Source organism: Copadichromis virginalis, linkage group LG14 (assembly GCF_057382275.1).
Source record: "Copadichromis virginalis isolate Kocher_CV1m ecotype Utaka linkage group LG14, C_Virginalis_male_GT1.1, whole genome shotgun sequence".
Classification (NCBI taxonomy): Eukaryota; Metazoa; Chordata; class Actinopteri; order Cichliformes; family Cichlidae; genus Copadichromis; species Copadichromis virginalis.
The window spans coordinates 10,585,737-10,608,364 of NC_140631.1; the positions used below are offsets into that span (position 1 = coordinate 10,585,737).

The 22,628-nt window shown below is 41.5% G+C and overlaps 1 protein-coding gene across 2 annotated transcripts in view; it reads left to right on the plus strand.

The window, feature by feature from the left end:
• Positions 1-22,628, plus strand: part of numbl (NUMB like endocytic adaptor protein) — a 65,486-nt gene that overhangs the window by 16,984 nt on the left and 25,874 nt on the right. Inside the window, exon 1 of one of the 2 annotated variants that reach the window (XM_085479286.1) lies at positions 13,575-13,900. The exons of the other annotated variant lie outside the window; for it this stretch is intronic. Within the exon in view, the coding sequence (XP_085335412.1) occupies positions 13,860-13,900 (41 nt within the window). The 5' untranslated portion in view covers positions 13,575-13,859. Of the gene's footprint in view, positions 1-13,574; positions 13,901-22,628 lie in introns of those variants that run through there. 2 annotated transcript variants of the gene reach the window in all.

The window sequence follows — 22,628 nt, forward strand, 5'->3', positions numbered from 1 at the left end:
GTTATGCTGCGCTGTGCTTTGGTGGAGTCACCCAGGCATGCTGTTTGCTTGTGTTGTTGAGGATGTCAACATGCAGTTTATCCCAGAGTCTGTCGGAGACCGGCTGTTATCATACAGACACAAACCATAAAATGTATTTCATTTTTTAAAAATCTTTTTGTAAATGAAAGATTTAAAAAAATAGCAGAGATTCTCTGTATCTCAGAAGTGACTTTATTGTTTTTTTACTTTGCCAATGTTGTGCACGCCATCATTTTAGTTTCTTTCCCCTCTAAAGCAAGTATGGTCTCCTCTCATTCTCTTCTCTTCACTTTTTCTTTTCCTCCTGCTGTAGATACAGCAGATTTGCCTTGCCAGCTATACGGCAGAGTGAAAAACAAGAACAGAGCTTGAATCAATTACTCACTGGATGCACTTGATTTAGTGGTGCTCCGTATAAGCACTTCTGAAGTGATGCTGTCTGAATCGGTCGAGGCAACTTTTCCTTGTTTTTTCTGCATAAATCAGATCTGATCGGTGCTGATCTGCTGTCAGCCTAGATGCAGATCATAATGAAGGAGGAGCTGGTGAGATTGTGAGTCAGCCTCTCTCTTCCAAGAAGCTTGATTTGAAAAATGAGAGATGCACTTTTGGAACAGCAGCTCGCTCTTTTAGAAGGATCACTGATGATTCTTCCACTGAGTTACCATATTTGGTAAATTTTGTCTTACTTTATAAAAATAAGAGCAAACAGCGTGGTCTTTAAAAAAAAATTACTTAATATAAGCACAGTGTTGATGCATGAATCTCTTTGGTCAAAATATAAAAGCTATGAAAGCATGTACATGGTTTCTTTTCCCATCACTGCTAATTCTGCGTCTCTGTGTTGCTTCGCAATCATGCATGAGTCACAGGCTTTGGGTGATCTATCCAGGGACATGTCTCCGAGTTTGAGACGTCAGTTGGGGCTTGTTGGAAGACGTCTGGTTTAGAATAGTTCCATATCTCCAGGGCTTTCGTTTGGGGCGTGGTGCTGTGTCTTACCAAGTCTGCTTCAACACCGTTATGGAGCAATCAGAGAGACAACTGTCCTCCTACTGACAGATGGTTGTGTGTGTCTGTGTGTGTGTGTGTTCCTGCCTGCATTTGGGTGAGGGTTCCAGTTTGTTGGGGGAAGGGAAGTGGAGTTTGGGGAGGAAGAGGAGGTGGAGAGTTTTAGGGAGAGGTCAGCAGAGGCACAGCTGGTGAGACCCCCAGTCTAACCAGCTGCTGCCTCAAAAGAAGCCTGTCAGCAGCCTGCCTGCCTGGATGTACGTGCCTGTCCCTTTTCTTCTTTTTTCTTTCTCTAACTCACTCCCCCCAGCTTTCCCCCTGTCGTGTCCTCTTGCAGACTCAGCCCAGCTGTTCCAACCTTTCTATTCCCCTGTCACAATGCATCTTGACCCCCTTGCACGCATACAAAAAACCAAAACTAAACAAACATGCACGTTCTTCAACGAGAACACGTGCGTGAGCACCTTTAGACTGTTCAGGCTGTATCCAGCGAGTCACATTAAACATGTCCCACGAGTGCTGATGTATCCGTTAGAGTGAGTAAAAGCCTAAGGCTGGAGTAAATCCACCAGCTGAGTCTTTGGGCCCTCCAGGATGGCTTCTGCCTTGTATTTGGTCATGGGAATCAGTTTTACCCTTTACTTGGAAAGCCATTCATTTTTTATGTTATTTTGCATCAATATCAACTTGCTGAGACTTGATACATGCTTAAGATATGTAATTATTCAAAGGTAATTGCTCATCACTAACACATTGTCATTGTGCTGCCAAACAGGGAGTGGAAAACGTGGCTGTGTGGAAATGTGATATTGAAAGTTGGCTAATGGAAAAAAGCGGAGAATTATTGAATACTTTGTTTCAGTTCCAAAAAAATACAAAAAAAATACAACTTGTTCATAAAAAGAGAATGATTAACTGACTGATCATTCAGGAATTTCTTATGGCTTGGTGAATAATTCCTGGGCGCCTGTGGCTCAGGAGGTAGAACTGGTTTGTGGATCGATTCTCTGGCTACTCCAGCCGGCATGTCGAAGTGTCCTTGGGCAAAATATTGTTGCCCCGACGGATCATTCGGAGTGAGAGTGTAGACAAGGTGCTTAGGTATAGAAATGAATGTGTGTGTGATTGGATAATTGAAGTTTGCAGTAAAAGCTCTCTGTATTCAGAGTACAAAATCACTATGCAAGTAGCAGTTTACCATTTAGCATATAGCTCTTTGGGTTATGCTAGTATTGGCATATTAAAATGCTCACATGCTAACTGATGTTCGGAGGCTATAGCATTTATTATGTGCATCATGTAAGCTTGTTAACTTGCCAGACCAAGATAAGTTTAGCAGTCATTAATTCGGTGTTTGAGTCTTGCACTTTCATGCGTGCTTTTTCGTGCACGTTAGCACATTAAGTACAGCAATGTGAAGTCCTCTACAAGTACCGACACGGTATTCTCATACAAAAGTTGCAGCCAGAAAACTGTAATACTTATAATGTCCAATCCTTGAAAGCACCAACAAGCCCAGATTTCTGGAAGATTTCTGCATGAGTTGTTTGCTGCTTTAGGACCGCAGAAGCCTAGAGGCGGTTTACGGTGATGGACTGCCGATTTCATTAATCCATCAGACTTTAGGTCTTAACAAGTTAATTGTCTTGCTGTTGTGAAACTAATGGAATCACTGGTTTCCTGGAAGGTAGGAAGTCAGTCTGAAGGCATGTCATGTGCTTTGATTAGCCGTAAGTGGTTATGCAGCATATGGAAAAAATGCGTGGGCGCATGAAACTTCCAGTCGTGACTTTCAAACCGAAAACCAAGTGAGTGAGTGACTAATCATTTTGACGAATGAATAATGCATTATTTGCCTCAGTAAATGCATTTGGCTTTAATGTAATTTAAAGAATATCTACCATATGGTCTGCGTTCTGGCTTCTGGCTAGTTTCCCCTGATTTGCTTGATTAACTTCAAGTTCAAATCTGAACTCGGGGGGCCACCCAGGCTGCACCTTGCCATCGGTGCAGGGGTGCCACACCCTCTCTCTGTCCCTCTTCCTCAGCGCTATTGTTCCTTCTATGACAAGGACCACGTGCCCCCCTATTCAGCATCCTGGTGGGGGGTAGGCGGGCTCTTTGTCTGCCTGCCATTGTCCCAGACACACACGCTTCCATTTGACGGACACACGTGCTGACAAAAGAGAAAGGGAGTAGAAGAGGAGGAGGAGGGGCCACCGCTGGCCATTATTCTCGATGGTGGTGGCGGTGAAAAGACGAGACGCGCTGGCCATCTGTGGTGTGTGTTTGTAATCTGTAGTGACCGTGTGTGTGTGTGTGTGGATGGGGGGGGGGCAAGGGGATTGCACAAACACACACACTTCTCAGTTTCTAAAAGAATTCCGCCACGCTTTTCGAGGGGTGTGATGCCTATTGAAATGGCCTCCCCTTTACGTTCGATGAGGTTTTGTTTTGCTCTGAAGTGAGGTTTGAAAAGAGAGGAAAAAAGTCAAAGTGACCGATAACTGTTGAAGTCAAATCAACATCCTAGAGAGAAAGCAACTATAAAAAAGTCTCTAATTCCTTTCTTTTCCCTTTCCCCCTCTCCTCTCCTCTCCTCTCCTCTCCTCTCCTCTCCTCTCCTCTCCTCTCCTCTCCTCTCCTCTCCTCTCCTCTCTGTGCCAGTGTGTTTTCCAGCCATGGGCCTCAAACACCAGTCCGCTTGTCTTTCTCGTCTCTGTCTGCCTCTGGCCTGATCTCTCTGCCTGAGGGTCTTCACCTCTGCATTGTTTACTCTGCACCATCACAATCTCCCTCTACTTCCCTTTTTTCCCCCAACAGAGGTTAACTGATAAAGCCCCGCTGAATCCTCTAAACATGGGTGAGCTTTTTAGAAGTTGCTCTAGGATGTTTTTTTTTTTTAAAATGAAGCTGAGATATGACATAACTTTCTTGCCTTCCTCTTTTTCCCATTTCTCCTTAATTCCTGCTTTCTTTCACATCCACGCTTCTTTTCTTCCCTCTTTATTCCTCCTCAGTCTTTGTTGTTTGCTTCTAGTCCTGTTTTTCATTGACTTCCCCTGACTTGTTTCCATGCATGACTCTTCTTTTCTTTATCCCCAAATCCCCTCCTATCATCTCCTTTCTGCTGAGTTTTTCTTCCTTTTCTCATCTCCTCCAGTCCTTTAACAGAATCAGTGTATTTGGTGAATGCTGCAGGGCATCGCGTGTCTAATAAAAGCCACGTTTTGCATATTTTCTTAATTTTATTAAATAGTAAATAGGCATGCAAAATCTTGTAAGCGTGTCAGATTAAAAAAAAAAAAAGAGTTCTGAGACACGTCACTTTAAATACTTCTGGATATCAGGAAGCTTATCCTGTCGAGCAGCGTGCAGCAGCGCCACCCCTGTATGATCTGCCTGACTTTCTAAACTCTTTTCCTCTGCCTGTGTGTTGCTGCACGCCCAGCTTGGGCTTTTAGTGCCGGTCGATAAGACATGACCACCCCGTGAAGGTCATTCTGTCTCACTTCTCCAGAAACCAAAACTCCCAAACCTCTGTAAAGGCAGCCACAAAGATAACACAGCCCGTCTGCAATTTCCTCTCATGTCCCAGTTTTTTTTCTTTCTTTCTTTTTCCCTCTTTTACTGTAAATGGAAACAGTTTTGCCTCTGAGATGTTTTTTGTTCCTGTGTAGTAACTTTCTGTGTCACCAGATGTTGCTGTAAGGAGGATTGTTGCGATGTCGCCAAAGAGAAAAGGACACGACTGTTTCCTTGTGGCCCAGAACATGCTGGTGCGTCTCGCTCTTGCAGGACAGATTTGAGGGCAGGCAGACAGATGGTTGGTGTCACACAGGGAAATGGATAGACTGACAGACAGATGGATAAAGACACAGCTTGATAATACATGCATATATATACAGAGAACGCCTCGGGCCTTCTTAATATGTGTTTAAAGACACAAGTAACATTTAAAAAAATATAACTATGTCATGCAAAATAAATATTTTCGAAGGGGCTTTGAAGAAAAAAAATGCCAGCTATATCTATGAAACTTTATCTTCAAGCCAACCTTTTAAATCAGCACATCCTCCAAACGCTTCCTCTTTAGGAATGCGGAGACAGACAGAGGTCTGTCAGACAGGCAACAGCAGAGCGATGGGGCAGATGTTAAAAGCTTTGAAAGCCATATTGATTTTTAGACTTTAGGCCTCGTATGTTGTTGCTTTAGATGCAAAACATGCATTATGTATGAATGCATTGTGTCACAGTCAACACATGAATTGTGAAGAAAACTCGAGTTCACATGCTGTTCATATCTTGGGGGGGAAGCTCGCATTTAGTATTCAGTGCACGTACTGAAACATGCATTCCATGTATCAGCAAAGTGGATTAAAAAAAAGAAGCTTCCTGTCTGGACAGGAGGTCGGAGGTCAGAGGTTATAGAAGGCAGCCTGGGGAATGATCCACACAAACACATGCACACAGAAATACAAATGCACAACCCGGACCAAAGGCAACTGGTCTGCATAGCAGTGATGCTCCTTCCATCCAGCAGGGGTGCTGTTACACAGGCAAAAACCCCCAGATCTGCACTCCTCTCCTCTACTCTGTGGATTTTATAGCAAATAGATTTTAATTTAAGTCCTGTGCATGGATGAGTAAATGATAGCCTGCAAATAAGAGAAAGATGTCCTAAAAGTTCTTGCTTTGATGACATTGCTGAAAAACCTATAGGCTGTATAATAAAAATGCAGCCTATAGGTAGCAACAACTTTGAGGGATAACACAGATAAAGCGTTCTAACTTTTAGTACAATAAAATCCCTTATATATTGGGGTGTACAATGACAAATAAAGGAACCTTGATCCTCAAACCTTATTAATAAATTACAGAGTGACCATTCAAAGAATGGTATTTCTGTCAATACAAATAGCTACAAGAGCAGCTACATATGCCTTTCACAGGAAATGAGGAGCTGAAAATGCAAGAAGGCTCTGTTTTTCTCATTTTCTTTAGCTTACAAGGCCGTAAAGTGAAGCAGTCTCATAATCACTGTTTTAATTACACTCCAGTAAAAGGGAGTGTGAGCGAAGAGGCTAAAGGCTGTTGAGTGCACTTACAACAGGGCAAGGGATTGAAAATGTTATTCCAATCCTATTACAGTGTTTCTATGGAGTACTTACACAGGGTACCTGGAGATGTAAATATGCTGTAAATATGCTAACCATGGGCACTCTGATTCTTCTCCTTACTACCCAGCATATGTATTAATACCCTGTGTGCATAAAGCATCTACACTGTAGTTTTCTAAGCTGAACCATTTCACAAAATGTGATGACTTTTTCATTAATTTTTAATCTCAGTGTTTCTTTCTCACCCCAAAACACTACCCCACATCTCTCCTCCGCGCTACGAAGCGCTTGTTGTGATCAGCCAGGAGGGAGGTCTCCTTTCACCCACAATGTTGTCACTGTCTGTATCTCTCTCTCTCTCGTCACCCTCATCAGAACAGCCAAATTGTGTGTGTGTGTGTATGTGTGTTCATGCTGCTTCTCCACTTCCTCCTTCTTTCTATTTTTATTCTTTTCCAGAGTTTCTCTCCCAAATATCTGTCACCCTCACACTCCCTCCTTTTCCCCTCATTCTCCTCTCACTCTTCTAGCCCACGAAGAAAAAAAACCCATACCATTGGTTGCCATGGGAATTGGTTGCCATGGAGCAGCAAGGTTTTCATGTGGTCCTTGCATGTATGTGTGTGTGTGTGTATGTCTACTGTAGCGTGACAGAGTTTGGGTGTCATGTTGATTGGGAGTAGGGAGAGAGGTAATGCCAAGCAGTTGGCCTTGAACACCTGACCCATGTGCAAATGTTCACACACACACACACACACACACACACACACACACACACACACACACACACACACACACACACACACTAGACTACAGAAAGTTATTGATCATGTATCCGAACCCCAGGTCTGATCAGTTAACACCCACCAGCCGTGTGTATGTGCATCTAAAGCCACTTGAAGGGTGCGCTCACACACTCCTCCATCGTGTTACAGTTGGTCAATGAGAGTCACTGAGGAGAGAAAAGATAGATGGATGGAGTGGGAGAAGAAAGAGAAAGCAGTACTGACCGAAGGTAAAAATCGATTTAAGCAGCCTGTCAGGATAAGGCACTGGATTTGGCTGTCAAGCGTCGATATTGGATGACCTGTCCATCCGTGCACTGTATTACAGATTTTGATGGGGTGGAAAAAAGAGGTCTTGGTGGATTCTTTGATGGAGCTGAAATCGAAATATATTAGGCATTCTTATCACGCAATATGATCGCTTGTGTTAGCTTAAGCTGAAGTCACTGAGGTGGTGAAATGACATATTGATGAGGTGAAGTGGTTCGAATTGACAGATGTAGCATTAAGAGTGGACCCACTTAAGGATCACCCATCTGTTTCTTTACAGAACACCGCTGATGAAGCTGACGTTCGACACTGGATGCATAGTAGAAGTTAGCAATATGCTATATGAAACCATGAAGTTGGTTTCACCAGCCTGCAAGTTGACCTCCTCAATTTAGTGCTCTCACCAAAATTTAAATAGAATTGCTATTAGATTTATTGCACAGCCCTACCATGGGGACTTTATTGTAGTCCTGTAGTGCGCTATTTTGTTGGGAAAGTGCTACTGCCATTGGAGGGCATGCTTGGTCTGCAGCAGCGTTTAGGTGGGTGGTGCCAAGACCCAAGGTTTTCTAACAGAAGGTGGTATTGTACTGAGATGAGCAGTGTTATCCTTTTTATCAGTCGCTGCTTTAATCTTGTGGCTGATCACAGTATACAGATACTTCTACTCATGATTGTCGGGGAGGTGAATCTTTGTGAGGTGAAGATATAGGAGTGCTGGATAGAAAAGTTGATGTACGCCCTCCCCAAAGAGGCCAAAATCAATCATCGTGTGCTGGGTTCACAACTTTTTGTTATTTGACTGCTGAATTACAGACAAGTCTTTATATGTTTTGTAGACACATGCCTTCACACTAATGCAAACACTTCAGGGTGCATGCCTAAAGCATGTGGTATGCTAAAAGGAAATTACGTCATAGAAAGTGGCTGGATTTCAATGTCTTCCACTTGGCCTAGAGCAGTGGTTCTCAAATGTTTTCTGGTATGTTTCACTTAAGCTGAAAGAAGTTCACCATCAACACCCAACATTTCATCACTGCAGCTGTGTTTGCAGACAAGTCGACGTCTTCCATGCAAACTATAGATGACTCTGCTAGTCACGAAATAAATCCCAAGGACATTTTTTGGTGCAGGACCTTCTTTACGACCGATTTCACCCAAGCAAAAACCAGTAACCTCCAGCAGTCAGTTGGCCCAGCAAAACACATTTTTCCCCTCACGACCGGAGGTTGCCAGGGGGTCGCTGACTGGTCTCTATGCTTGTGTCACTGCGGCCTTAATCTTCACCCCATTGGCAGTGACTCTGTTTCCTTAATGGGGCCAGCCCCAAAGTTTGAGATCCACTTGCTTACACTCCATAAAGATTTTTTATTAATTGTATGATATTGATCTGTTGTCTATCTGTCTTATTATCCATATTATTTTTAATAGTATTCAAGGAGTGTGTGGGAAAAATGGCTTCCTCTGTGCAGCAGAGCCAGAATCCTGACATTGTGAGTTCAGACTGACCCAATTTGATGTCAGTGCAGTGACTCATACTAAAATATAAAACAGCTTTAAGGAAAATGAATGACTTGCCCACTAATCACACTTGATTTGTTTGAGTCCCATTTCAGATACCAGTAAGGCTTCACAGTTACTGTGCGCCGGCCTGTACTTAAGATCCCTGCAACACTGGAAGAGTGCTTATTTGAACAAAGAGTTAGATAATTTACTATTTGTAACCTGACCGATTGTTAGTTGTGGTTATGTCTGTGTGACAGAAGGAGTCTAAATTACATTCAGTCAGTGTCGGTTAAAATAACAGACTATTATGGAACCACTAAGGCATGACGGTTATAAAACCACACAGTCTTAAATTCAACATCTTTGCAGACACACACACACACAGCATTACACACACACACACACACACACACACACACACACACACACACACACACACACACACACACACACACAGCATTACACACACACACACACACACACACACACACACACACACACACACACACACACACACACGATCATGTTTCTGGTGGAACAACTTGATTGTAACACGTGCCAGAGGGCTTACTTATTGTGATGAGGAAGTGTGTGTGTTACCCACCTGGCTGGTGAGCTCATCTTGTTTCATAACTACACAGCAGTTATAATAAGCTTATGCTAGTTAGGTCTGCCCCGTAGACAGATATACACACTGAGACAGATGAAGAAGTGTACAGTGCGATACAGTAGAGCACTACAGTTAGAATATTATAGATATATTATGTAGCACACCTTTCTCACTCTTTTGTCTTCTGTGGCTTTGTCTTCATCGCCACATATTTTTAGATCCTTTTCTTTTCTCACCCTCCTCTTCTCTCCAGCTCTGCAGCTTTCTCCTGAAGGAATGAAAGAGAAATGAGAGGAGGACGGCGAGTTAATAATGATCAAAACAATAGAATAAAAAATGTTGGGAAGAGATCAAAATTAAACAGCGAGAGAGATCTTAACCTTACCGCCGTTGTTCATAGTAAGCCTGCATTGCATCACCTTTAACAGGTGTAGTCGCGTCCGTTTTTTTTTTTCTTCTGTCACCAAATAATTGCTGGAGCAGAATTTAATATGACAGTGTAGATAAACAAAATGATTGCCTGTGGCATTTTGTTTCTTTTTCTAAATGTCACAGTTTTTGCTGTGCACCTTTTTTAACAAGGCAAGCAGCTTATCTTGCAACAACAACGTGTTGAATTTGCACGCCTTTATAATATGAAATTCAAATATTGGCCTTTTTCAGGTTAAGCCATATTAGTGGTAACAGTTTTTGGAAGAAGTGTTAGAAATTTCAAGGCTACTTGAAACCTTTTGTTGTCTTTGTTTTGTCCCTGGTCTGTAATCAATCCTTATCTAAATGTGAGGGTTTTTTTTATTAGCACAAAATGTGACTTAGCATCATAAGACAGTGGGTAAAACGGTAACAATTGTATGTGTTGCATGCTGCTTGTGTTGAATGAGATTAGTGGATTAGATGCGATTGTTTATGGTGCTTTGCTGATCTTTGCTTCAGCTGCATAGCATATTTACACATTTGTTTGCGGTCTTGTCTAATGAAAGAACAGTAAGACAAGTTTACCCGTGGGAGCATTTAAGGAAGAGTCACAGTGTTGTTAGGCCTGTCACCATTTCACTGTAATTGTTTTCAGCTCAAAGTGGATTTATTATTTGTGGATATTTTATGTGATGGATGCTGCCATAGCATTAGCACACAAAAACAGGGATGTGAATGTACATCATGTTATGTATATTATATTCAAGGAAAGCCTGAACGTGTTAGCTGTCGACTACAGTGTGATTTTTGTCCCGTCTTCCTCTGTTCATCCCCAACTGATTGTGTCTGAAGGCTGTGCCTCCCTGAGCCTGGCTCTGCTGGAGGTTTCTTCCTGTTAAAAGGGAGTTTTTCCTTTCCCCAGTCACCAAGTGTTGCTCAAAATGCTTGCTCGTTTGATCGTTGGGGATTCTCTTTAATATTGTAGCATCTTTAGCTTAAAATATAAAGCGTCTTGAGGCGACTGAGTTGGTGCTGTATAAATAAAATTGAACTGAATTGTCTGTTGTCGTGATGGAAGTGGTCTCCTGTAGGATGACGGTGCCTCCATCTATAGAGCTCAAGGGGGTCAATGAATGGTTTGAGCTATGGCATAGAAACTGTTTTAGCAGTGTGTGAGCTAGAAAGGTTTTGAAAACAAGGCAAAGGCTTTGCCCACAGCTAAAATGACTGGATGGTGTTGGTCTTTCAGATGAATAAAGAAATACGGAAATAAAAGTCCATGTGAAGGAACCTAATGTAAGATACAGCATGAAAGGTGATGTGTTGATCGTTCCAAGCTGGGAGCCATAAATGCCCAGAGTGCCGTATCTAAAACAGACACGTGTAACACCAGAGCACAAACGGAGCGTTTTGATCCCTCTCAGTCTCATCTATCGCTGATCTCTGGCTCTGGGTGTTGGAGGGTAAACAGCTTAGAGGATGATCTGGCATCATGGAAGCCTGGGAATGTGTGAAAAGAGAGAGAAGAGCCTCAGGCTACAACTACAGCCTAAAACAAAGACTTAAAAGTCTGGCTCCAGTTGCAAGTCACACCTTGACTTATATTAGAAGGCATCTCAAATCCTTGTGATCAGATTCAGCTTCCTGACAGATATTTGATTTTATCCACCTGGAAACAGCGCTAAACCTCTGATACAGTTGAGCATACTGGTTGTTGTCTTGTAGCCTCTAAATTTCTGGGTGTAGGCTAGAAGACATTAACCTTACCCAGGTGGGTAAGAAGAAGCAAATCATCTGTGACTGACAAGACCGTCATAGTCCACAGTGTACATTCATACTACACAGTCCAACAGTCCTGTTTGACTCAATGACCCCACCCCTCGCCGCCCAACATATTAAATTAATTATTTATTTATTGTTTAATCCCCAAACTTCTGTCAGTCCTCTTACAGTAGCTGTGCCTCTCTATCTATGCACTGCTGCCTTTGTTTCCCACAGACCCAACAGTCATCTTCATTTAGTGTATGACATTCAGCCTAACTCTTTAAGTCGCCCAGCCCTTGCTCTTCTGTATCCCCAGTTTTAGTAGCTATGCAAAATGAAAACAGCCCTGCTGCAAAGCACTGCGTTGTAAGGCGTGTGTTGGTTAAAAAAAAAAAGAAGTGATTAACAAATAATATCCCCGGCATTTGGTTTGAGATAATGATTCACAAGTTTGAGAGCTTATCAGCAGCCAAAAGTCTGCACAGCATTATAGAATTATGATCGGGGATTTACTGATTTGGAAAGTTATTTCAGCATCAGTAATGTGATCCTTCATAGAAACCATTGTGTGGTAAACCGCTGAAATGTGGTGTTCAATATATAGTCTAACTGCCACAGATACTGGCTGGCTCGCTGATGTTGCAAACATCTTTTTTTTTTTTTTTTTACCAGAGTACACTGAACAAGCAAACCTTTTCGTCATTGCAGCCGTAACCTGGTCCAACCTCTAACATCTGCCCTTCATTACAGAGGAGCTCCACCAGTTTCACGCATTGGAGTCTGTTTAGCTTTGGGGACGTCATATGTGGAAAAATATTGTATAAAGCCACGAGTGACTCGGGATGGAGAAGAAATAGGATTAACTTTGATAACGTTGCTTAAGTCATCAAAAAAACTTTGGGTTAGAAAGAAATTGATACCAGACCTCTGTGGAAAACTCTTCATCTTTGATGTAGACCAGAAGTTCTAGCAGCACCTGACTCACTAAGAAAACTGTAAGTAGTTGAGTTTCTTTGAAATAGCTGAAAGTAGAAGAAGAATGTACAGAATATTTACTATATATTAAAGATCGACATTGCTGTTGTGTTGTCACTTATAAGTTTGTAGAGTACTATTTTGTGGCCAGCTGGAAGCATTTTGACCTTCACCCTTAAGCATACTCTGCTTCATTATAATCTCTTTTTACTCTAAATAGAAACATAGTTTACGTATTTTTATGCAAACATTATGTTGTCTTGAAGAAAACTTTAAACTTGTGATTAAGACTACAACCTCATTAGGAAGACGTTTACTGAAGGAAAAAAGTATGTTAATTTTCCCATAGATTGGGATTAACAGCATATACTCTGGCTTCACATGACCCACAAACCTCCCAAAAATGCCAAACCTTGTGTCAGAACTGTAACAGTGCTTCTAAAATGAATTGCCGTATGGACAAGTTCTCACTGAAACACACTGTCTTAACATTCAAAACAGAAACACATCAGTGTTTCCTGATCCACATGTTTCTCCGGCTTTGCCAGTAAACGTGTGCTGGGGAGTGGCTTGTGCGTTTCATCACTTTGCAAAGGGAGTTGAGGCTATCCCTAATCATCTGATGGGTACCCTGCCTGTTGTACAGCTGTGGCCTATACCCTTCGACATCCAGTGCTGGAAAAACACGTGTCCAATAAAGACCCCTGTGGAAGCATACTATCAGGCTGGGTTCCAGTGCGCACACCCTCTCCTGATCCAGCTCCAGTGTCTTGTCCCCAGGCTCCAGCCCCAGTTCTCGCCCTCTCCCCCAGTGCACTCTTGACCAGTGCGCCCAGAGCAGATGGGGAGCAAAGAAAACTGTGTCACCACCCGCCATGTCTCGCTTAATCACCCCTCCCTTTTCCTTTTTCTCATTCCTCTCCCTCTCTTTCCATCCTCCCACTCTCTTCTTTCCTCACTCTCAGGATTTGGAGCATCAAACATTGATTTGTCTTTATTTTTAGAACAGCTGTGAGCATACGTGTGTGTGTGCTGTATTTGTTTGTCCGCGTCTGTATGCCAGACGCTCATCCGTACCGTAGGTCGTGGGTAGTTTGATTGGTGTTTGGGTGCGCGGCGGCACACGAGTGTGAGAATGTGTTGCCGCTTTTTTTCTCCAAGTTAATCCCTTAAGAAGAGGTGTGGTTCTCTGTCTCTCTCTCTCTCTCACTCCCCTCACTGCGCACTCGCCTCCACTCTGTCCCTCACTCTGAGCGCAATATCATCACATGCTCTCTAGCTCCTCTCGTCCTCTCATGTTTTCCTTGTTGCTGCCAGTCTGAGGGACGTCTTTCTCTCAGCTTGCCATCTCTCTGCATCTTCTCTCACTTGCTGTTGTTTGAAATGAGTTCCTGGGGCGAGATGGGGGAGGCCATTGAACTCAGGTGAGTCAGATACAGTGTAGGGGATGTGGTCCAACCTCGGGAAGGAACTGATTGATGGTATTCGGCGTACATGTGCGTTTTTGCTTTGCAGGGTATCTGTGAATACGTTTCACATTATTTTTCCTGCTTATGTGTGTAATCGTGTATCTGGGTACATTCTGGATTCTAACTGGGTCAGCTGTTACTGTAGCAATCAGCACCTTGGACTGTTTTTCCTCAGCCTCACCTTGTTTTGTGTTCATCAGCTTGACCCTGACCCAGCTCTGTAGAGGTCAGCAATGGATCTGTGTTTTTTCACAGCAGAGACAACTGTGTTTGCTGTTGTTGTTGTGTTTTTTGGCTATGGTTGTGTTTTCCGTCACTGCTAAACTGATAATAGGTCTAGTCTACCCTGCATCCACAGGGCTCATAGCGGCTAATAGCCTTAGCAGATGCATTAGCCCCCATGCCCATATGGAAGAGATTAAACCTGCTAAATTGATAGAAACGCCCAACATTTTATTTTTATTTGCACAGCGTTAGTGCCGGCACATAATTTCTGTGCACATATAGATCTGAGCATGCTCAGAAGTTCATGCATGGACACCTGCCATATACCCTTTGCCCAGAGCAAGATTTGTGTTAAATTTCCTCCCAAATTCAGCGCCTCTTCTCAGTTTCTCACTCCCATTCTCTCCCTGTCCTCATGATTAGATAATTGTGAGGCCAGCTCTCATGAATGTTGAGAACAAGGCATAAGAGTGAGAATGCCGCAAGTGACAGAGACCTGTGTGATGAGTGAAATGAGGACAAATTGAGGTGAGACACTCAACGTGAGGGTGATAACAAGAGGATGGGTGTGAAAGTGAAACTCAGGAGTGCTAACAAAGAAAAGAGCAGGGAGTGGATGTGAGGAAGAAGCTGGGGCAAAGCAGAATCATTCTGGAGAAAATGTACATTTGCTCCCTTTGTCTTTGGAAGAAGCAGGAGAGGAGAAAATATGGAGAGGATGACAGGGTTAAAAAGAAAGAAAGAAATAACAGACGTGAATGTGAATGCTTCACAGATGCCGCAGTGTTTATTAGACACAGGTTAAAACTCAAAGACTATAAGGTTAATTCTGCTTTTACTGCGAGAGTTCAGAGTGTGTGAATGCAGCCAGAGCCACGCCAGGTCATTTGGCATTGTTCACTGACACAGGAGTCTGACGTATATTCTGCACAATTCAAGCACAAGGGTGGAGCTGGTAAGACCCTGAGACATTACTGCAGCAGTTCTTGCAAAAGTTATTTGGCTCGCTAGTGTTTGACTGATTTCCAGTTGTGCAAAATCTTTTGGTTCACAAAATCTGTCACTGCACTGTGAACACTAAACATTAACTTGTGTCGTATGTGAATTTAAGAAGGTAGGAAAACTTATGGACTTTGGGTTTAACATCTTGCGTGCAATTTGCCGAAGCCCCTGGGAGCAACTAAACTAATACTTACCTCTTCCTTAGTGAGAAGACAATAAACAGTCCTTTGGGTGTGTGGTTTTAGCTGCAGTACCTGAAAAGAATCTGCCATTCCTAGCTAGTGAGCTAGCACCGGCAACATCACTGATCCCTGGTACTTGCAGAGCACTTCATGTGCTGGGAAAACACTTATGGACTCAAAATATCGAGTGTAAGTAGTGTAGAAGCATGCTATTTAAAACACAGCATTAGGTCAAAGACTTTCATTGAGTTGCAGATTTGTATGCAATATGTCTCCTGCCTGCAGTATCTGCTGGTTATTCTACGATTTCCTTGGTTTGTAGATTTATTCGCTGACCCTAGAGATGAAAGTGGGCCGCGCACTTTGCTGTCACATCACAAGTGTAGTACAACCGATAAGCTGACCTGTGGCTCTGGCCTGAACTGATAGCAGGGAATACAAAGTGGAAACACAGCATGACAATATGATACTGGAGCATATTGACTAGACTGCTCCACTTCACGCCTGGGTGCGCTGTGTTTAGATTAGCACACACACACACACACACACACACACACACACACACACACACACACATACTTTTTCTGTTACTGTTACAGACACACCCCAGGCGCACAATCGTGACCACGCTTTTGGTACAGATGGAGACGCACAAAGATGCACTCATATAAGGTCATATAGAAGCACGCAGACAGGAACAAATACACATAAAGCTAGCCTGGTTTCTTTGCCTGCTGTTCCAAGGGCAGAAGGGGATTTGGATATTGTTATGTTAATCTGCCTCTCTTTTGTGCCTTGGAACCCATTCAGACACACACGCGCGCGCACACACACACACACACAGGTATGACAAGATTCAAGTATACACAGAAGGGTACTGGTACAAAAAAAAGGGGAGAGGAGGCAAGTCGCCTTGTACAAACACACACGCCAACACTGATATAGATAGTCCTCTCTCCAGGCTTAACTTGGGTGGGTGGGAATTGAAACAGAAACAGGAGGGGCAGGGACACAGCTTTGTGATTAGCCTGGAGGAAGAGGATAATAGGTGTGGGAGCTGCGTGTGCGTCTCCTGGTGATGAGGAGGAGGTGTATGTGTATGTGCGTGCCTGAATGTACACGCACGTGCTTCTCTACGGCTTCGCACTCCCTCTGCAAAGGTAACAGAATGTAATTTAAAGTTTCCCAGTTCAACCCTATTTGCAGAAAGCAGTGGGAAGCAGGTAATTTTAATTTCAGGATGTTTATTTTTTTTTGACCTCCTCACCCACGACATCGATTGTTCCCCCACTTTTGTTCCTGCTTTATTATATAGCGGCAATGAAATTTGTTTTTCTTTCAGGGGAAGATTACATTTTCTTCCACTGACTTTATCTGATCTCAGACTTATTAGATTTTTGGCTTGAATATAGGGCTGAACGATATATCGCATTTGCGATAATATCGCGACATGATCAAGTGCAATTTTCTAACCGCAAAGGCTGCGATTATACTCTGGACATGTCCAAATTCATGGGCTGCATCCTCCTGAGGCCGCATTTGTAGACCGATTACGTCACAGCGACGCGCCGAAGGCTGTCCAAATTACTACCATATCCCAGAATTCATAGCGCGGCCCAGCCAAACTCCAGTTTCCAGCAATGGCGGCCGCTACTGAGTTTTAAAATTACTCATACTAATCTTTCAGGGTCACAAAATAAACTTTTAACATATTTTCAGGCGAGAAAGTAGTTGTGTAAACATCAAATATCTGCTCGGTTTATCAAGATATCCCATATTTGCAAAAGTGCTTCGACGTTTTCAGAGGCGTCTGCTACCCACCAGCTCGACAGCTAGCCGGGAGCTCGAGGGTTACTGATGCGGCCGAGAACGGCACAACTCCCGGCACATCATTTTCAGATCACCGCGGAGTTTCGCTGCTCGGGTTAAACGTAATATATAAGTCACTTAGACAACCTAAAAATGTTATTGTTGGGCTTTTTTCAGTGTTTTGTTTGTTCGTGAGTAAATCGGTTTGGCTGAGATTAAAGTTATTAGATTAGATAAAATAAAATTTTATTAATCCCCCGGGTGGGTTCCTCCTTGGTTTTCACACAGCTGACTAAACGTCAAACAGAAAACTTATTAAACAGAAGTATGAGACAGTCGAGAATTTACACCAGTGTCTGGTTATATTTTAGATAGCAAGAAGCAGACGGCCGAGTTTATTAAACTCCACCGAGACAGCGGTGACGCTAATCAGAACTAGACCGTCCAATTTCACGCCTTTAAATTTTAAAGGCGTGTTTGTGTGTGTGTTTATACAATTGCTATTATGTTTGCACTTTATGTGTAATGTTACTGACTGCAGAGATCAGTAAGATGTGTGTATTTTTTATTTATTAGTTTTATTTATTTAATATTATTTTTTAATTTAATGACTGTCTAGTAGTTCACAGATGTCGAAAAACTGAGTGTGGTAAAGCCACTGATTTTTTTTTTATGTATATTTCTGCAATCTGCACATTGTACTGACTTTCATTTTAATGTTTACACCAGGGTTCCTTGTCAGCACTTTATGCTCAGATGTTTGTAAGCTAAAAATAAACTATTGTGTATGTTCAAATATACTGTTGTGATTGAAGAAGTTAAATAAAAATGTCAGTCATCAATTCATGCATCACCTCATGTCATCATAACAGAGGTCTGTCTTCCAGGAAAGAACAGTTTAAAATTAATGTAATATAGTATTGGCCATACTATATGATGTATTGCTTGTCTTTGTTTAATAATACAGAAGACAAAGACCTTAAAAAATAATCGCATATCGCATCGCAATCGCAATATTGGGGCAAAAAATCGCAATTAGATTATTTTCCATAATCGTTCAGCCCTACTTGAATAGGCGAACTGGGAACAGAAGAAAAATGGCATGTACATTTGAAAACTTTGTTTTCAAAATCAGAATCAGAATACTTTATTAATCTTTGAGGAAATTATGCATTTTTGTGTTTGCTTGCGGTTATGAGTAGTAGTAATAGGTAAACTGGGGGTAAGGAACTTCCCTTAAGAGTAGTGCATATTTAAATTGTTAGCATAACACAAAATAGTATATGTTACCATTATTTTGGCAGTGCTGTTACATATCATGCATCATCATCACAATCTTTGTAACACATTGTTTTTAAAAGGGTTTGTTTAAAGGGTTTCAATAATGTCCAATTCCTAAATCTATTTAACAAATGTAAATATATATATATATATATATATATATATATATATATATATATATATATTTAAAAAAAGGCGTGCAAGTGTAAAATAGCGTTAGCATAGAATTCAAGCTAACTAGCTAAATTTAGCTAATGCTACTTGGTGTAACACCTATTAGCTGTTGTATGTTTTACTTTCTTAGAACTCATTAGTGGTATGATAACCACTGATTACAACACCACAATACTTATAAAATGGGGACAGTAAAATGTGTTTTACCTTGTCAGAGAAAACTCTGGAATGCTGCTTCCTGCTTCTATTCCTTTTCATAGTTCTCACAGAAATTTCACTCGAAGTAGGGGTGGGCGATATATCGAATATACTCAATGCCTCCCGAGTTTTTCCATGTTGTTAAAATGGCTCTATCGTAACCATCAGGTATTAATTGTCAGGAAAATATTAAGCTGTTAAGCATGCAATTCACTGTGAGTTTTTTTTTCTCCCACACACTGTGAATGCATCATTAATAGCCCCCTCCCAACTGGAATTTTTTGCTGCCTGGAGCACTGCACTGATCATGCGTATTTATATACTACAAATGGGAAAACAGGCAAGAGTTGGAAGTTTCAGACAAGCGTAGATGTCGAACAAAATGCGAAAGCAAAACATGCCATAAATTTCAGTTTGTTTTAGTTTTTGTCATGAATTATAGCTCATATTTTTTGTTGCTATAATCTTTTGTTTGTCGTCATTTTTGATGGTAGTACTGATTAGCATCTTTAGCTCACTGTCTGAAGGACAGCTCACCCGTCAGGCGTTAGTCTGTCTGTCTGCAATTCATAAGAATTGCTACTCCTCCTAGAGTATTGGTCAGATTTTAGTGAAACTTGCAGACCACGATCACCTAATGGATCTTCATTGAAACTGTGCTCAGTGACAACGTTCACATTCGTTATTTTATGGGCAATAACCTGTGAATTGAGCTACACTGATATCAGATTTATAAAAGCAACAAATGGTCATATTTTTTCACATTCCTTCTAGCAACATTATATTATATATTAAAAAAACTATCTGCCCAAAATGCTGACTTTTATTAATTGAATTCCATGTAAATTTTTAATGTAATTTTGTTTGATACGTAGAAGTGGCCAAAGGAAATTTACTTTATCGATATACATTCAGTTTATAACGAGCACATCTTCCTTAAAGATCAAAGATTTAAATAAATTAAGCTTTGCTTTTAAATATTTCAGTTTCATTTTACTTTTATTTTTTAACATTTTTTTGAGAGTAAAAAATTATTCCTTAAGTGTACCTACGTACCGCTTTGCTGTCTGTGACCTGGTAACATAGGAAGGTTGCTAAAGTCTATTGAAAGAAACACAAGCATGTGGACCATCGTATTTGGAGGAGAAAACAATGGTTAGAGGTCAAATACCTGGCCACAGATTTGACTGTAAACATCCATTATAGCTAGCTATACTTGGTTTGACTTTCATCGATTGCAGCTGTGGCACCTGTGTGCAGGTAGACTGTATGATTGATGTAGCTAATGTGATGTTGGTTTGAGGACTACTGTTTTGAAGCCTTCAATAACACACTTTTTTCCTGTCTGTGTCTTTTCTTAATGAAACTTTGATAACCTGCTTTATCATCAGTTTTACTCTAAGTAGGATCATAATTCACTGAAGTGGAAGCCGTGTTGTATCAAAGAAAACTAGCACAAGTTGACATGATGAAGTTCATGAGGTCATCTGTCAAAGGAGAAGTAGCGTAATTTGCTCTTTGTTACAGTCTCAGTGGCAGCCGGTGAAGTCGTCCCTGCTCATAATTAGGCTACGTCCACACTAATGCGTTTTCTCTCCGTTTTGGCCTCCCGTACACACGGAGACGGCGTATTCCCCGAAGGAAAACGCAGCGTTTTCAAAATGCTCTCGAAAACACATACATTTGAAGACGGTGCTTTTGCGTCGCAGTGTGGACAGTGAAAACTGCCCAGAACCCCCCTAAAAGATCATGTTGCATTAGAGGGTCAGAGGAAGGACAGGGTGTGTTTGTACGTCTACCAGTCGGAGTCAATCCAATTGGTGTCTGGTAAGCGTATCGACTTTATAACACACCACGCAAGCACACACTCACTCACACACTCTCACTCTTGCCTTCATATAATTCATCGAAGTTGTTCTCCACAGAGAAGTCATGGCTTATAGACTGCAGTGACAATTACAACATAATCAATATGGCCGAGATGATGGGTGGGGCGGAGCTAATTGCTGTAGTGATAACTGTTAGTTGTCGCTTGAAAATATGACTGATCTGTTATAGAAGGGGATACAGTAACCAGTATTGGATGTTTAGAGCTGATCCAGCTTTTTTAAGGGATTTAAGAATTGTATCTAAAATGATATACTGCAGGCCTTCTGATATATCCACTCATTTCTATCACATTTGTAATTTTCATGTTGAGTCAAATCCACTGAGAAAAGACTTGACCATGTGATTTCCTTTCACAAAATTTTTTTTTTTAAATAAATCCAGTTATTCAGAGTTTATATGCTGGTGGGTATTGAATTATTTGCTGACAATGAAGTTAGACAGAGGTAGGATCTCTTCCCAGGCACAGTTTTATCTTTCTTTGTTAGATTTTGTAAAATAATTAACCCTGCTCACAGTGCAGGTACACACTGAGGGGAATCTAAAGGCATGGGAATTGACTTCATAAATAATGCATTTTGAAGAGGAGAAAATCATTCAAGGACATGCCTGTACACTATATTACATGGTGTTATGAGCAGTATTAAGCAGGAGTACAGTGTGAGAAGCAGTGCATTAAAGAAAACTACTATGGATTGCGGATTGGCCCTGAATTTCAATGACTGAGAGATCTATGAACCCACTTTCTTTTTAAGACTTGGGCCTGGTTTATGGAGCAAACTGAGGCACGTGTGTGTGTGTGTGTGTGTGTGTGTGTGTGTGTGTGTGTGTGTGTGTGTGTGTGTGTGTGTGTGTGTGTGTGTGTGTGGAGGAGAGAAACAGTGAGAGGGAGATAGAGATGGAGACAATAGCCACAGTGGGTGCCAGGCTGATGGTTTAACACATGGCTCTGCTTCAGCTGCCACTGTACATCAGCCTGTACAAATTCCTAATCTCGACAGAAGGGAGCAGTTTTGATGCATTTAAACCTCCACGCTTACAGGAAAGCTGCCTCCACAGTGTATACAGCACTCCACTGATCTGTATCTGCTCTTCCCAGAGAGGCTCTGCTTTAGATTTGTTCGCAGTAACTACTACACCTTAGGGTATAAATGTTTCATATAGCTTCAGACGAGGGAGCGCAAACTCAGTTTGTACATTTTAAGTTTTTACAAGTGTTTGAGCTCTGGTTCTTTCTTTTTCTGACAAGCGTTGCTGTTCTTTTTTCTCCGTTTTTGAAATGCAAAGACTTTGGGGATGTGAAAGTTTAAGTTTAAATATTTAATTTAGCAGTGTTATGATTAAAACCTAATATTTGGCCATTTTAAAATCCGATAATCTGATATGTATCGTCCGATTATTATTTTTTCAGACACATTCAAAAACAGATTTCCCTATTTATTCAATGACAGTCTGTGTAACTCTGCTTGGATCGGTTAGTTCTTGTGTGTGGGGTTTTTTTGTGTGTTTTTTTTTTTTTTTAGTGTTCCTAGTTGCAGGGTGGTCTGGTGTACAAACTATGCATCGTAAACACTCTTTACTTTTTAAATTTCCCCTTATTGTTATAAATGGTGACACAAATAGATCAGCAAATAGCTAATAGCAGCTGGAAATACTGGCCAGGCTTTAGTTGTTGTAGTTTGTTGTCGAGGTGGGATCCAATGTTTGCGTTGGTTAAGAGGTCGCTAATGGGTCACCATGTCCAAGATTTCTGTAGTAACTAACTGCATTCAGGTATCAAAACTAGGGAGTTTTTTGTTTGTTTAATTTTGTTTAAATGAACCAATATTGTTATAGGTCTGTGGAGCAAACAATACAGGAATTTTCCCAGATAGCTTGTTGTAATTCACAGTAAGAATGAAATATTGGATATAAGAGTAAGTTCA